We start from the raw sequence: 15,450 nt of genomic DNA on the forward strand, positions 1-15,450 counted from the left end.
CGCATTAGCTATACAAGCCGGGAAATGTGCGTTTATTAGCGTAATGTGAGGTAAAGAAGCACAATTTATGATACCAGTACTATCATATTTTATTGGTGATTTGAAATATATTTTTTTGATCGTAATCTCGACCAACCGTTTTTGAGATGTTGGTCTTTCTCCATTCAAGTAGATAGGAGCTGCACTTTCATGACTGGAAATAGCCTCCCGAGAGCGTTCTAAACATGGCCGATAGTGGACTGACTTGCTAGAAAGCCTTTGGATAAACGCAGGGACGCGTCAGTTAAGCTGGTGCTAGCTTAGCATTGTTAGCATGATCTACATCTCTCTCACTTCACCCCATTAAAATCATCGATCCTCACTGCAATTTGCAGGAGGGGTTTATTGAGCCATTGCAGCACACTGCACACACAGTATCGGTATAACAGAGGACACAAGATGAAAGTGACAATCACTGCTGTCTGATAAGCCACCTGAGCTTTACTTCCCTGTTCTGCTGCACTAGAAAATACACACTGTATACACTGAACTCATTGGCCTATTGATCGTCTATAAAGACAACTTTAGACTCAATAAGCACTTTATTAGGAACACCTGTACACCTACTTATTCATGCTGATTATCTAATCAGTTAATCGTGTGGCAGCAGTGCAGTGCATAAAATCATGCAGATACGGGTCAGGAGCTTCAGTTAATGTTCACATCAACCATCAGAATGGGGGGGAAAACGTGATCTCAGTGATTTTGACTGTGGCATGATTGTTGGTGCCAGACGGGCTGGTTTGAGTATTTCTTTAACTGCTGATCTTCTGGGATTTTCATGCACAACAGTCTCTAGAGTTTACTCAGAATGATGCCAAAAACAAAAAACATCCAGTGAGTTGCAGTTCTGCAGACGGAAATGCCTTGTTGATCGACAGAGGATCAACAGAGAATGGTCAGACTGGTTCGAGCTGACAGAAAGGCTACAGTAACTCAGATAACCACTCTGTACAATTGTAGTGAGCAGAATAGCATCTCAGAATGCACAACATGTCGAACCTTGAGGCGGTTGAGCTACAACAGCAGAAGACCACGTCAGGAACTTTATTAGGACCATAATGTTCCTAAGTGTTCACTGAGTGTAGCTATTCACACTTAGAAGTGAAGGAAAATGGAAAATGTCTATGAAAGAAAAATGCACAAGAACAAATGCGTGTGGGTGTGTTTTTTAAAGTGCTATAAAAATTTCATCTATAAAGACAACATCAGATATATTCACACATAGAAGTGAAAGAGGATGGAAATGTCTACACTGCAAAAAAAAAAAAAAAAAAAAAAAAAAATCAATAATAAAATAAAATAAAAATCATTGTCTTACTGAGTATTTTTGTCTTGTTTTCAAGAAAAAAATATTCTTACAGCAAGATAAATTTACTTGAAAAGCAAAATGACAAAATACGTTGTCTTCAGAGAAACCTAACAACATTTAGTTAAGTTCATGCTTGTAACAACAAAAAACTGATTCAAAGACAAAATGTTTAATTTTCTTACCTCGTTGGCAATTAAAATTATATATAAAGTACTATATTTTTAAAATAATATATTGTATTAATGTCACAGGTTTTATAGAACCTGTGACGTTTAATCAATCTAAATACAATGTTTTCAGCATTGCAGCTAATGAAGCAAATAAATCTAATCTAAAGCAAACCCAATTAAGTTTATAGCTATCTGTTTGCATTATGTTCTGCTGGTACTTTGTGATCATGTAATTAAAGTGAATTGAATCAATTCAGTATTTCCAAATAACTGTGATAGCCAAGCTAGTCATGATAAACCAGCATAAAGCAATGTTGGTAGAAAAAAACAAAAAAACAATCAATACTAACAAAGATAGCCCAAACTGCGACTGCTGAACAACATTTTGTGTATACTTGCTGATACATAACTGCCAATATGTTATGAAAGTTTTTTTCATTTTTTTTTTTTTTTTTTTTACATGGTTTGGATTCTTTCATAAAATGTTATCAATGTACATAACACAGAAAATAAAAACTAGAAAATATTATTTTTCAGATGAAGGAAACCTATCATTCTGTTTAATAGGAAAACAGTGTTGTTGGTGGGCAAGACTCTATAGACATACCTGTCAAGAGACTAATCATAGACAAAGAACAGAAAACAAAAACATTTAGAGGTATAAAACACAGAAGAAAAGCATAGCTGTTTCTAAATCCCTTTAATTAAGAAAACCAAAAAGGCAAACAAATCATGCGTTATACAAGCGATTTCCCAATAATACCATCAAAACATAACTGAATTGGTAAAAGCAACAAATAAAAACAATAGAAAACATGTGATAAGCCATGTGGAGCTTGATTTGCTTATGAAACTGTACAACATTTTCCCAGCATACATTTCTGTGATTATCCCACTAAATGAAAATCAGGACTACAATACTTGGCCAAAATGTTGGTCTGTAGTTCTAGTTTGAGTTGAGTCTTTTCTGCAACCAACTCCTCATGGTCTCTAAATTTCTTGTGAGCCACAGAATGTTCTTCTCCACATTTTCTGTAGCTATCTGTGTGACACGCAGCTGAGATACCTGCTCTGTGATGGACTTAAAGAAAGCCTTGACCTTAACAAAAGAATGAATAGTAGCACTGTAAGTGAACTATTAAAATGTGGACGACAATGGTCTCTGAACAACAAATTTCCAACCCACCTCACTCAGCTCCTCTGCGGATGAGAACTGAGTTACAGTGCCAACAATTATGTTTCTGATTCCAAAAGATCCCAGTGGAAACCTTTGATAATGAGAAAACAAAAACCCTGAAGATGCAAGCATCTTATATGCATGACAACGAACAAATCACAACTATATTTCTCTTTGTATTTGACCTAATTAACCTCATAACAAAATTATATTCCAATAAAAACCAGTGGATTGCACCTACTTCTCCACTAGTTCATCCCAGTGTTTCTTTACAAAGTCCCATGCTAGAAAATGACCCACTGGATTTCTGGCCACCATGTATATAAGTGAGGGTAAGTTCTGAGTTTTAATCACAGTTCCATTCAATCCAAGCTTCAGTAATCTACAGAAAAGATGAAGATATGCAAGTACAAAGCATTGCATGATTTTAAACCTAATTTATATTTCTGCATGTATTGTACAATGAATTTTAATGAGATGATAATGAAGTACCTTAATAGTTTTTCAGAATCCTTGCTGTTTGCTAAAGCTGAGAGAAATTTGCTTTTCTCAGTCTCACACATGGAGACACCATACTTTTCCAGGAGGTAGGTCCAACCACTGTCACCCTGAGCTCCAATCATGTAGACTGTCTCCGACACATCAGTGGGTAAGCTGTATAATTTAAAACCATCAGGTATTAACCTGTTGAACTGTAGGACAATTTTTCACACTCAAATGTAAAAGCTCAGCATTTACACATACTGTGGACTAATTGGCAAAATTGGTAAACATTTTTCAGAACTAGCTGTTTGGGGCTTACAGCAGCAGTGATTGACGCATAAGAGACGTTTGTATTTGATGTCTTACAGAAATCACTGTGGTATTAGGGCAACAAAATAAACTGTACAGTTGCATTCATGAGAATTTCATTTGAAATATAATTTGTCTATTTACGGGCTATTTGAAAGACTTTTATATTCATATTAAAATTTCTACCAAAGGACCTCTAGGTGGTTGCTGATTTGCGACAAATGACTTCAGGCCTTATTTTGTTATTTTATGTAACATAAATGCAGAAGTGAGGGCTATCTTTGAAAAGCTAAGATTCTAAGCTTTCAAACAACACCCCAAATGCCTGACTTGTGCATTCAGAGACTTGAACATTTTAAGTGTAAACTTTTTTCACGACATAGTGCCCCCTTTTGGACCCGCTGGCAGGTGCGTAGAGTTGAAGCGGTTAAGAAACTATGTCATAATCTTTTTAAATTATAATAATTTGATTTGTCCTATACAACAATTTTCATGCACCCTGTTGATATTTTGATTTATTAGTCTTGTAACTGATCTAAAGCCATGATCCACAGGGCAATTCTTGAGACTTGTTATTAAGAAGCTCTCAAATTATTCACATTGATTTGTGCCTCAGGTACAAACATAGACCCATTTCTTGACCATCTCTAGTGACGAATTTGCCATGTATTCCTCTTTTAATAGTCATGTATGAAAAATTGAATGTTGATGGATGTATAATTGCAGAATGTCAAGTCACCTGATTGTACCATTTGATTCCACCCAGATATCATAGAGTTGTTTAGCTTTTTTCAAGCAGGGTGGATAACCAAAATCACATGCGAGGGAAAGAACGTCTTCACGCAGTCTCCGGTCTGAGACTGTTCCATCATCGTTCCATGACTGCTTGTCAATCACATCTCTGAAATACTGCAAGATGTACGTCTGTAGGACAAGACCAGACATCCTGTATTGTGGCTATACACACATACATGACAAAGTAAACCTAGAAATCTTGGAGGATTTGATATCTCAGGAAATATCTCCAAGTGGATCTGCAAGCTCCCTTACTGAAATGAATGACTCTTTGACGGTGGTGTGGAGAAATGAGGGAAAGTAAATTAGATTATAATCCAGCATCATGTTCTTTTCATACCTTGAGATTTTGAGTAATATCAGCTATGTTCCTCTTCTCTATCAGCTTGTAAAACGACTGTAGATAGCCAAGCCCTTGCAGCAAAGGTACATTGTGGTTCTCTGACTTCAGGTAACTGATCAGATCTAGAGCTCTGTCTAGTGACAGTCGCCCTGCACTGGAGATAAATACAAAATAAAGAAAATAACATTACAAAATGAGGTCATAAGATAATGCAATTATGCTCCTTTTGCAATTAATTATAGAATTTCCTGTTTTGTACAGTGAGAGTGCTGAGTGCTTTATAATCTCAGTCGGTTTGATGAGACCAGTGGACCGCACAGTGCACAGTAACTTACGTGACTAGCTGAAAGGCGTTGTGAATGAGACTGGCCCTGTCCTTAAAGCACAGAGCAGTGTGGTTTACTCTCAGGAGCTCCGTCAGGGCGTTCCAGCCATCCTCATCATAATGGACAAGGTAGTATCCATTCATGTCAGTGTTGAGTTTCACCCAGTCTACATCTTCATCCAGGGTCAACACATCTGGGTTGTAGAGGTCGGTGTATTTATAAAATGTATGTACAAGCGTACAATATAAGAAGTGGCTCCAAAAAGTATTTGGACACTTAAGCCACAGTTAAAAATGTCATAACATTAGATAACAACATTTATTTTAAAGAAAGATACCACAAGAACATTTTCTAACACAGCATTTAACAAAGAGAAGTTTATTAGGTTTGAAATTATGAAACAATTGATGTGCTGTTCAAAATGAAGACAAAATAAATTTTCACTCTTTCGGGTTCTCAAAGGTAAGTGTATTTTGTTAATGCAATGATCTCTACCTGTTTTTATTCTACTACACATGGCCAGGTCTGGGGGGAGGTTTGCCTCATGCCCCTCCAGAAACATCTAATGCCCCCGCCATGACTAACGGTGAAAAGATCAAAGTAGATCCCCACCAAAGATTACATCCTAGTACTGGCCCTGATACTACACCTTTGTCACCTTAAAGGGAAGTGACTTCTTACATCCACAAAAATGACCTTGGTTTAAATTCATTTGAAAAAGTTAGTTCAGAGAAAAGTTCTAGGATCATTTGCTTGCAGATGACACTTTCTTTGACATTTTTCTTTCTAATGCAATGCCATTTTTAAGTGTGGATTAAGTGTCCAAACACTTTTTGGGGCCATTGTACACATGTGAAGGGTTTTGCTCCAATCATACCTGCTTTTTTATCCAAGATGTGCTTCATCTCATGATTTGAGTGACTTGTTTTATATGTCAAAGGGATGTGCCACAGGTAGCTATTGAGAATAATTTTTACAATGTTATGAAGAGATGTATGAGAGGATGTTTTATTGCTCTTAAATGTGATGGTCTTTCCATGACAAAACCAAAAGACATCAAGAAATTAATTGGATGCTTTAGAGTTGTTTTTACCCATCCTGCAGTGAATGCCATGAGGGATCATCTGGCTGGACTATTTTTAAGAAGCGTTCTTGTCCAATATAAAGTTTTCTTCCTTGCCGCTTTACTATGACCAGTGGTATGCCCTTTTGTAGTGTCCATGTGTACATCATTTTCTTCAGGTCTATATGTTCCCCAGCAAAACGGTACTAGACATAAAAGAATGCCAAAAATGATTCAAAATGTGAACTCAGTCTCAGAGTCACAGCTCGGAACAAGACATTGTGAAGAATGGCATTCATTTTCTGCATTCTGTATTTGTGGAGTGCTGAAATTTTTAAATAGCTCTGATCATGCATTTGATTTATGATGTAAGTGACATATTTACCGCATTTTTGGTGGCTTGGGCACTGCTGTAACAATGTTCCCCTGCTGTAAAATCCTCCTCAGAACATGTCTGTACAGAGAGTAAAGAGAGCATGAGTTTTTGCCATGATGCTGAATTATGAATGTATGACAGAGAAAGGCAGTGGATGAAGTAGTGATGTACTTTTATAAGACTGTCCCACAGATCTTCATTTTTGGCATTGCTGTATCTGAACCGCCTGAGGTACCGAATTATGCCACTCTGAAAGCCTTCGTCTGTCAGGAAATGCCTCAGCATGTGGAGAATACATGCTCCCTACAACATTCAGTAACAAAGTAGATGAACAAATAAAATAATCCAGAGCTGGTATTATACTGAAAGTGCCAATAATTATCACTTTTCCATCCTATTGAAGAGTGTTTTCTCACCTTGTCATAGGACACAGAATCAAACATTTCTTTAATCTGGGTGGGATTCTCGGCTAAACTGGAAATTGGCCTGGAAGAATTTAGAGAATCCCGTCCAATAGCTACAAAGCAGGTGTCCAGGAATTTATCCTCCTATCATGCATTAAAAAGTGTGTGAGTCCCTATTGAAAACAAGTTTTATCTACAGAAACATAGGTTTGAATTCTGTAGAATGTATCAGTAAGGGGCCGTTCACATCGAACACATCTGTGCATGGGTTAGGGTTAAGTTGTGCATCCGTCTATGCTGTTTTCAGTTATTCTTCTCTAGACGGATGTCTTTGACCATTGCGCCTCATCCAGCTATATTTTCTCTGACACCCAATCGTGACTACTGTGTGCATTTTCCATTCTCCTTTTTTATTTGTAACTAGTAGCCCCTAATAAACATGAAAAAAACCTTTTTTAGACCAAATACTTTTCCTAAAAATGAATGTCCACATTTGTGCAAAGTGGGACTAAGTTGTAAAATTCTAAATAATATCAAGTTTTAGAAAGTCAGATTTTTTTCTTCTTCACAAAATGTATTGTTTCCAGGAGTTTTAGTTATTCATTGCATCAGAAATTAGCATAAATAATTCTGATTCAAAGTAATGGCCAGCATCATCAAATCACTGTCAACCATGTTCAAATAGAATTTTGTGTGAAAAATTCTGAATCTATGTACTGATAACCATTGTTCCATGTTGTTGAGAGGTCCAAACATCATCTGCAGCCTGAAACTGAACTTTTGACTGGATGTTAGAAGTGAATGCACTTGGCTGCATAGGAAAGCTATAGGATGGTCCCTTGCTCCCTAATTAGGGAATGACTTCCAGTGTGCTGTCTATCTGCACTGGTCTCAGAACAGTTTGAAATGCACCTTATTTTCATCCTAACTCCATATACAGCCTCTAAAAGCAAAGTTTTCCGACTTTTGGATGCATCCATTGATTCTCAATGTGATAATGCACTGTAAATATAGGATATTTTAAGGAAAATGAGACTTTAGTCCACATACGTGGTCATTGTGTTTAACAGTGTGCCACTTCACAATAAATCAATTAAATGTAAAAAATGGCATAACGAATGAAACCAGAAACTCTTCTCTTTTGACTCAAACAGGCTTTAATGTAAAAAATTAATGAGGTTTCTTACCAGATGTAGTTTTGTTGCCGTTTCTCCCAAAGACAAACTCAGAGATTGGCGCCAAACTCAGAGATTGGCGCCATGTTGTTGACTCCCTAATGACAGCCTTGAGTCTCCTGAACTGAGATCAGTCGGTTTAAATGAAATTATAAATAGCGAAGCCAAAATGTAATGTCCACGCATGTGGATGCCGAGTCTCAGTGGTTAAAAATGTGTCTCGAGACACATTATGTTCCATTTGTTGCGCTGCGTATTATTATTTTTTTAAATACAAAAACATGTTCAGTCTGAACGGCCCCTTACATTGTGTTTGTAACTGTGGAAGTAGAGATGTCTAAAGCTTGGACATACAACTTTAAGCTCAGGGTATACTGCCTGAACTGAGACAAATTCCATGTATCGTGCAAAGCCTTCATTCAGCCATATGTCATTCCACCACTCCATGGTCACCAGGTTTCCAAACCACTGAAAAAAATTAAAATAAAACAATAGCAAAGACACTTTCATTGCATATTTAATTTTGGTTCAGAGTAATAAATAAAGAACATAACAGATGAGGCTAATGATGTATTTATTTTATGAGTTTTTATTTGTAGATATAACCTAATACTGTATTTTTGAACAACACTGCTGGAAAATCAAGGTTAAGCTGGCAGCTGTGTTTTCGAACATGACACCTGGTTTATAGCTGTCCAATCTGGTCATTAGCTGGTAGACAATCTTGGAGCAGCAACAAACCAGCTACCAGTTTGTGGTCAAGCTGGTGTTTGGAACACAGTGGCTGGTCAATCTGTGAATGACCAGCTTGGACCAGTTAGAAACAAGAAACCATGTTCCAAAACAGCAACCAGTTTAAGATTTTTCACTATGTAATGTTCCTGAATTCAGCCTCCAAGCTTACTAACCTGATGGGCTAGCTCGTGTCCTATCACCATGGTAACCCAGAGCTTATCAGAGGCTGATGAGATGTAAGGGTCGTACAGTAGAGAGGTCTCCCTGTAAGTAGTCAAACCCCAATTCTCCATAGCACCTGACTGGAAATCTGGAATAGCTATCAGATCTGGCACAGATAATGAAATAAACAACAATGTAAATAATCCACTAAAGAAAAGTTCCAATAAATGATTCCTTATCACATTAAAAGATAAGAAGGCCAAATGAACTCACCCAGTTTTGGAAGTGGATAAAGTACATTGAAATATTTTTCATAAAACTCCAAAAGCTTCAAAGCAGCCTCAAGAGCATAGTACATCTGATGCCATTTCTGAGGGACTGCATAAATAGAAACCTTTGGGAGAAAACAAAACAATTAATTCAGGATGTATATCTCATCTGAGAATCTAGGATGAAAACTTTATAGAAAATAGAAGAAAACAATTTCTGCAACACTTTGTTTAAACGTCTTTAAACTCTTACATCTAATCATCTCTAAGTTCCTTACATTGATTCCGGTTGCAGTTATTCCACTAACAGATTTGAAGTCACAGACAACGAAGGCCAGCAGGTATGAACTCATTCGCACACTAACTTCAAAATGATCTTCAAACAGACCATTATCAATTTTCACTGTTTGTTCCTGTAAAAATAAATAAAGATAATTCTTTGGAGTTTTCAAATTGTAGTAGCTTTTCTTTTCTAAAATGGGTCTGTGCATTGATGAAATAAATGCATGTGTGATGTGCTTACCAATGGCATGTTTGACAAAGCAATGTGTGACGGTCCTCTCCTTATTTTGACCGTGTAATTGGCTTTGAAAATGGGCTCATCAAAACATGGGAATGCCATTCGGGCAGATGTAGGCTCAAAGTGGGTGGATGCCAGGACCCTTTAAGGAAGAACATGATGTATAGAACTAAGTTTTATTATTTAGCAATGATCTGCAATATGTTAAAGTGTTAAAATCAGTCCTCATTTACTCACCCTCATTTTGTTCCAAACCCATGTGACTTTCAATCTCATCAGTCAATGAAAGTGTTTGGTGACTGAGGGTTACATCTTCTTTTGTGTTCCACGGAAGAAAGTCATACAAGTGTGGAACAACTTGAGGTTGTGTAAATGATGCCAGAATTTTTATTTTTGGGTTAACTCTCTCTTTAATAGATTTCAGAAATTTAGTTATACCTCATCTCTCCTTCTTTTGTCCTATAGGTACTCTTATAAAATCCATAGAACCCATCACTTAATGGTGCACCAAATTCCAAATAAAGGAAGTATTTCTCGCCAGAGGTCAGAATCTTCGGGGAGAAGATGGCGATCTGTTCATGTGGAGGGTATTCCAGCACAGGGAGCACCTTATCTGACAGATGAGCCTCCTCTTCATTCAAAACAGTGGCTGTGAAGATCTTAAGGTTCTTGCTGTGCAGGACCACCCAATTTGTGTTGTTTTTTACATCGATCTCAATCTTAACAGAAGCATTGAACCTCAAGGTGGTAAGATTGGGATGAATAAGTAAATGGTAATGGACAGGCACTATGTAGTTTGGCAAGCGGACTTTACTCCATGGAAAAGGAAGACCATTTGTTGCCAGGTTATCGTTAGCAGAATTACTGCTTTCAGAAAACTGAATACAAAACAGTAACTTCAGAGAGAGCGAGATGAAAACCAAAAGATGCATATTGAAAAAATAACTTGCAGCTATCGTGTCTGGTGTTGTCGATTTTGATGGTGGTACTTTTGCATTGTGAAATGATTTGACATAAAAGCATTCACTGTACCCTGTGGACAGAAAGGAAAGTTTAGGCTCACATGAGGTGCCTGTGTAAACAAGTGGAGTTCTTTGTGTTTTTACAGCACATAATGCTAATAAATTAGCATAGGTGATATACATTGCTTGCATTAATCAACTGGAACAATTACTTTCCATTGCACACTGAGCTTATGTTACTGACAAAGCACTCAAATGCACACACAAACAAGTGTGCTTAAAATAACATGGAAAAATAGCAGTGCACATCATACTTCACTTTCACATTCTGTAGTGTGATAAAGCACCCTATTCACGATAATACATGGAGATCTACTGACACAGTACGAGCTCACTACCCTTATTCTTGCATGCATCTGTGGCACTGTAATGTGGTCTTTGTACAGTAGGACAAGCATCAAGCCAAATAATCAAAAACATGCATTCAGAACACACTCAATTTAACTGTTACAGAAAATGTGTATTTACCTGTATTTCAGCTGTATAATTGTAGCTGCTGCTTTCATTTTCTCTTTCATTTGTCCTGCCCACAATTTCCTGGTTTGCAGCAAGTTCTGGGCATGTGCTACCTGGCTGTATATCAGTATTCAAATGACAGCGCAGTGAGTGGAGCTCAAGTTACACAACAAAGGAATGTCCTACATTCAAAAGCAAGTACAGCCAGGTCATGTCAGGGTAGTAAACATGACAAGCCCAAGTGCTGTGAAAAAACAAGATGCTGAATTTTTTTGTGATTCTGACATCTGATTCTGAACTGTGGTTCTGTTATATGATGGGACATGAATAAAAGTGACTTGTGGGAAATAATCTTGGCAGAAAAATTAAATGTTGCTCTAAATCTGTGGATTATTTTGAGTTTTTTGGTACATGCTTTCTCATTAAAGATGCACTCAGTAACTTTTGTCTTTGTGTCATCTTGGACTAACACTGACATCTAGCGGCTTGGATGCAGCATCATTTAAAATCAAGTTTTCAATTTCAGATGCCATTGTAGAAATTTAATATTCACAGTCAGCCATGATTTCTTTAATCAATGAGTGAAAGTGTCAAATAACAGGGCGATTACTGAGATTAAGTGAGTAGTATTCAGCTGGTCATGTGATTCTAACATGGCAGCCCCCATGTGCGGACCCTCTCCATGTAGAATAAAACAGCTGTTATAAGGTTACTGATGTGACTTCATTTTAGTCTTCATTTGAATGTAAGTGGTCATGATTTCCTACATATATTGCAAAATTGAAGTGTGAAACTTTTGAAACATACTTTACAATGAGACATCATATTCTTACAAGTAAACCTCATAAGCATGCTTAAATGCTTGCTCTGGTGGTGTCTAATGTGGAGGGTGTAATTAAAGAGTCACTGCTGCGTGTGCTTATACCGGCGTGCGTGCCTGATGGCAGACTCACAAAGCTGTAGTGCTGGAATTTTCAGCAACACAGAAGAATATTATTGTTGGTGTTGGTGTTATTTACAACATATAACACCAAAAAACAAAAAAACAAAAACATTTTGTATGTGTATCTTATTTCATTTATGCGCATCCTGTGCCTATTATATATATATATATATATATACATACAGTTGTGCTCAACAGTTTGCATACCCTTGGAGAATTGGTAATATATGTACAATTTTAAAGAAACATGAGTGAGCAGGCAAAACACATTTCTTTTATTTATTATGGGATTCATATTCAACTGTAGGTTATAACAGAATGGCACAATCATAAAATAAAAAAAAACATGGCAACAAATAAAAAAATGAAATGACCCCTGTTCAAAAGTCTGCCTACCCTTTGTTCTTAATACTGTGTATTGCCCCCTTTAGCATCAATGACAGCGTGCAGTCTTTTGTAATAGTTGTCTATGAGGCCCCAAATTCTTGCAGGTGGTATAGCTGCCCATTCGTCTTGGTAAAATTCCTCCAGGTCATGCAAAATCTTTGGTCGTCTTGCATGAACCGCACGTTTGAGATCTCCCCAGAGTGGCTCGATGATATTAAGGTCAGGAGACTGTGATGGCCACTCCAGAACCTTCACCTTTTTCTGCTGTAACCACTGGAGGGTCAACTTGGCCTTGTGCTCATTGTCGTGCTGGAAAGTCCAAGAGCGTCCCATGCGCAGCTTTCGTGCAGAAGAATGCAAACTGTCTGCCAGTATTTTCTGATAACATGCTGCATTCATCTTGCCATTAATTTTCACATGATTCCCAATGCCTTTAGAGCTCACAAACCCCCAAAACATCAGTGAGCCACCACCATGCTTCACATTGGGGATGGTATTCTTTTCAATATAGGCCTTATTGACCCCTCTCCAAACATAGCGCTTATGGTTGTGACCATAAAGCTCGTCACTCCAAATTACAGTGTGCCAGAAGCTGTGAGGTGTGTCAAGGTGTTGTCTGGCATATTGTAACCGGGCTTTTTTGTGGCATTGGTGCAGTAAAGGCTTCTTTCTGGCAACTCGACCATGCAGCTCATTTTTGTTCAAGTATCATCATATTGTGCTCCTTGAAACAACCACACCGTCTTTTTCCAGAGTGGCCTGTATTTCTCCTGAGGTTACCTGTGGGGGTTTTTTTGTATCCCGAACAATTCTTCTGGCAGTTGTGGCTGAAATCTTTCTTGGTCTACCTGACCTTGGCTTGGTATCAAGAGATCCCCGAATTTTCCACTTCTTAATAAGTGATTGAACAGTACTGACTGGCATTTTCAATGCTTTGGATATCTTTTTATATCCTTTTCCATCTTTATAAAGTTCCATTACCTTGATATGCAGGTCTTTTGACAGTTCTTTTCTGCTCCCCATGGCTCAGTATCTAGCCTGCTCAGTGCATCCACGTGAGAGCTAACAAACTCATTGACTATTTATACACAGACACTAATTGCAATTTAAAAAGTCACAGGTGTGGGAAATTAAACTTTAATTGCCATTTAAACCTGTGTGTGTCACCTTGTGTGTCTGTAACAAGGCCAAACATTCAAGGGTATGTAAACTTTTGATCAGGGCCATTTGGGTGATTTCTGTTATCATTATGATTTAAAAAGGAGCCAGACAACTATGTGATAATAAATGGCTTCATATGATCACTATCCTTAAATAAAAGACCATGATCAGTCATATTTTCAAAATCAATGCCAAAATTTCACAATTTCTGCCAGGGTATGCAAACTTTTGAGCACAATTATATATATATATATATATATATATATATATATATATATATATATAGTATATATATATATAAGATTTATTTAAATACATTTAAATAATAGTGGAACAAAGGAAGAGACAGCTGAATTAGCAAACCCTTTTTAAATTTCAAATTGCAAGTGGGTTATTTTTCCCTCAATTAATTTTCAAAATAAGTATGTAAGTGTGTATAGCAGCAGCACGTGTCTTTCTGTTCATGTTTAAAAACACAGCCATATTTTGGCACAGCTCCCTTGAGAGTAACACAAGGATGGAAAGATTCCTTTGCAGGTGTGAAATCACATGACTGAAAATTGATAATCCTTTTCACTGCTTGCTGAATTCACAGAGCTAAACAGCACATCAACATGCTTCCCACCCTCCTCACCTCCCTGCTTTTAACAAGTAAGTTGTGAAGTTTATAGGGAAACTAGCACGATTATTCCCTAAAATTGTTTGCATTCACACAGCTCAAGTACAGCAACTTTGTAACATTTTATAATTAAAGTACTGTATCTATTGTATTTATGCAGATAGCAATAAATGTACTTTTTTAACCACTATGCAGATGCTTATTCTCATCTCAGAAATGGGAACAGATGCTGCCCCTTATGCCACTTTATCTCATCCATTTCATTTAAACACTGACCACTGTGTTTTGACAATCCTGGTGTGTTTGGTTCATGACATTCATCAAGGAGAGATGGAAGTTGCCTGGATTTTGAGTGGCACCAGAGGGTTTAGTCCAGCAGTTATAACTTAATCCATGGAGACAATGGCATTCAGAGTGCATTGTCAGTTATATCTGTGGCCTCAAGTAAATGGACATCCTACACTTGTTTTATGAGTCACAGAGGTTCTGATCAACTCATGCACAGACACAATGCTGGATCCTTTCAGTCATTGCTATATTGGGACATTTCAATCTTTATTTGTAATATGCATTAGTCATTTTGTTACTTCCTGTGTTCATCTCAGAAATGTACGACCTAGAAATATTTGATGACGAAGAACCTTTTGATGTGTTTGGACCATCAAAGCACTTTATTGGAAGGTAATAGGCAACCTTTTATCTGAAAGAAATTCCATTATGTGCTTGTTTTGTACTTACATTCTTGTACTGTTACAGAAGTCAGTGCAAACCAAAAACTCCTTTTTGTCCAAGCTCTCAGAATTCTCCTTCTGAAAATCAAAATTTTTAATGTTTTGATGACAATACATTTTGCATATGGAAGGCCTAAACAGTTATGAAATTATTTATATTATGTGATCAATATATTATTGTAAACAGTCACTACTAAATTGACACCCACTTCTCTTCTACTAAATTTTAGTGTCAAAAATGAACAATGGACTTGAGTTGAGAAAAACAAGACAGCCAGACACTATACAGGGTGTCTCCAAACCAGTTAAGATAAATGAGAACCTGGCATGTTAGCATCTCGATGAGCGCTCTTCAGAGCTGGATAAGACAAAGGTGCTACAATATGTGGGAAGATCAATGTGATATCTGCTTAAAACCACATCATATACAGAAAACAACAAATTAACTACACTACAGTGTGCTTTTGTATGCC

The 15,450-nt window shown here is 37.2% G+C and overlaps 1 protein-coding gene across 2 annotated transcripts; it reads right to left on the bottom strand.

Moving 5' to 3' along the window:
- Positions 1-2,205: 2,205 nt before the first annotated feature.
- On the bottom strand, positions 2,206-11,269 carry LOC127430934 (endoplasmic reticulum aminopeptidase 2-like). 2 transcript variants are annotated; one of them, XM_051681070.1, is made up of 19 exons: positions 11,149-11,269; positions 10,097-10,691; positions 9,662-9,800; positions 9,417-9,551; positions 9,143-9,263; positions 8,881-9,035; positions 8,327-8,440; positions 6,810-6,941; positions 6,565-6,696; positions 6,403-6,471; positions 6,048-6,223; positions 5,832-5,911; positions 4,964-5,147; positions 4,626-4,782; positions 4,230-4,414; positions 3,191-3,352; positions 2,940-3,080; positions 2,708-2,789; positions 2,206-2,620 (listed from the first exon to the last, which is right to left on the bottom strand). In XM_051681070.1, the coding sequence occupies exons 2-19, from the start codon at positions 10,588-10,590 to the stop codon at positions 2,468-2,470; spliced, it is 2,811 nt and encodes a 936-aa protein (XP_051537030.1). In that variant the 5' UTR covers positions 10,591-10,691; positions 11,149-11,269; the 3' UTR covers positions 2,206-2,467. The 2 variants fall into 2 exon arrangements, with proteins under 2 accessions (XP_051537030.1, XP_051537034.1); XM_051681074.1 differs by lacking the exons at positions 10,097-10,691; positions 11,149-11,269 and adding an exon at positions 9,896-10,042.
- Between the last annotated feature and the right edge of the window lie 4,181 nt (positions 11,270-15,450).

The sequence above is a fragment of the Myxocyprinus asiaticus genome, chromosome 3 (genome assembly GCF_019703515.2).
Source record: "Myxocyprinus asiaticus isolate MX2 ecotype Aquarium Trade chromosome 3, UBuf_Myxa_2, whole genome shotgun sequence".
NCBI classification, from domain to species: Eukaryota; Metazoa; Chordata; class Actinopteri; order Cypriniformes; family Catostomidae; genus Myxocyprinus; species Myxocyprinus asiaticus.

What these genes read in the sequence shown, in the direction of transcription:
- LOC127430934 (XM_051681070.1), bottom strand. Translation starts at nt 10,590, where the DNA reads ATGCATCTTTTGGTTTTCATCTCGCTCTCTCTGAAGTTACTGTTTTGT. An exon ending in ATATTACTCAAAATCTCAAG is followed by an intron (nt 4,415 to 4,625) that starts GTATGAAAAGAA and finishes CTTGTCCTACAG; the next exon opens with ACGTACATCTTGCAGTATTT. An exon ending in TGGGATGAACTAGTGGAGAA is followed by an intron (nt 2,790 to 2,939) that starts GTAGGTGCAATC and finishes TCATTATCAAAG; the next exon opens with GTTTCCACTGGGATCTTTTG.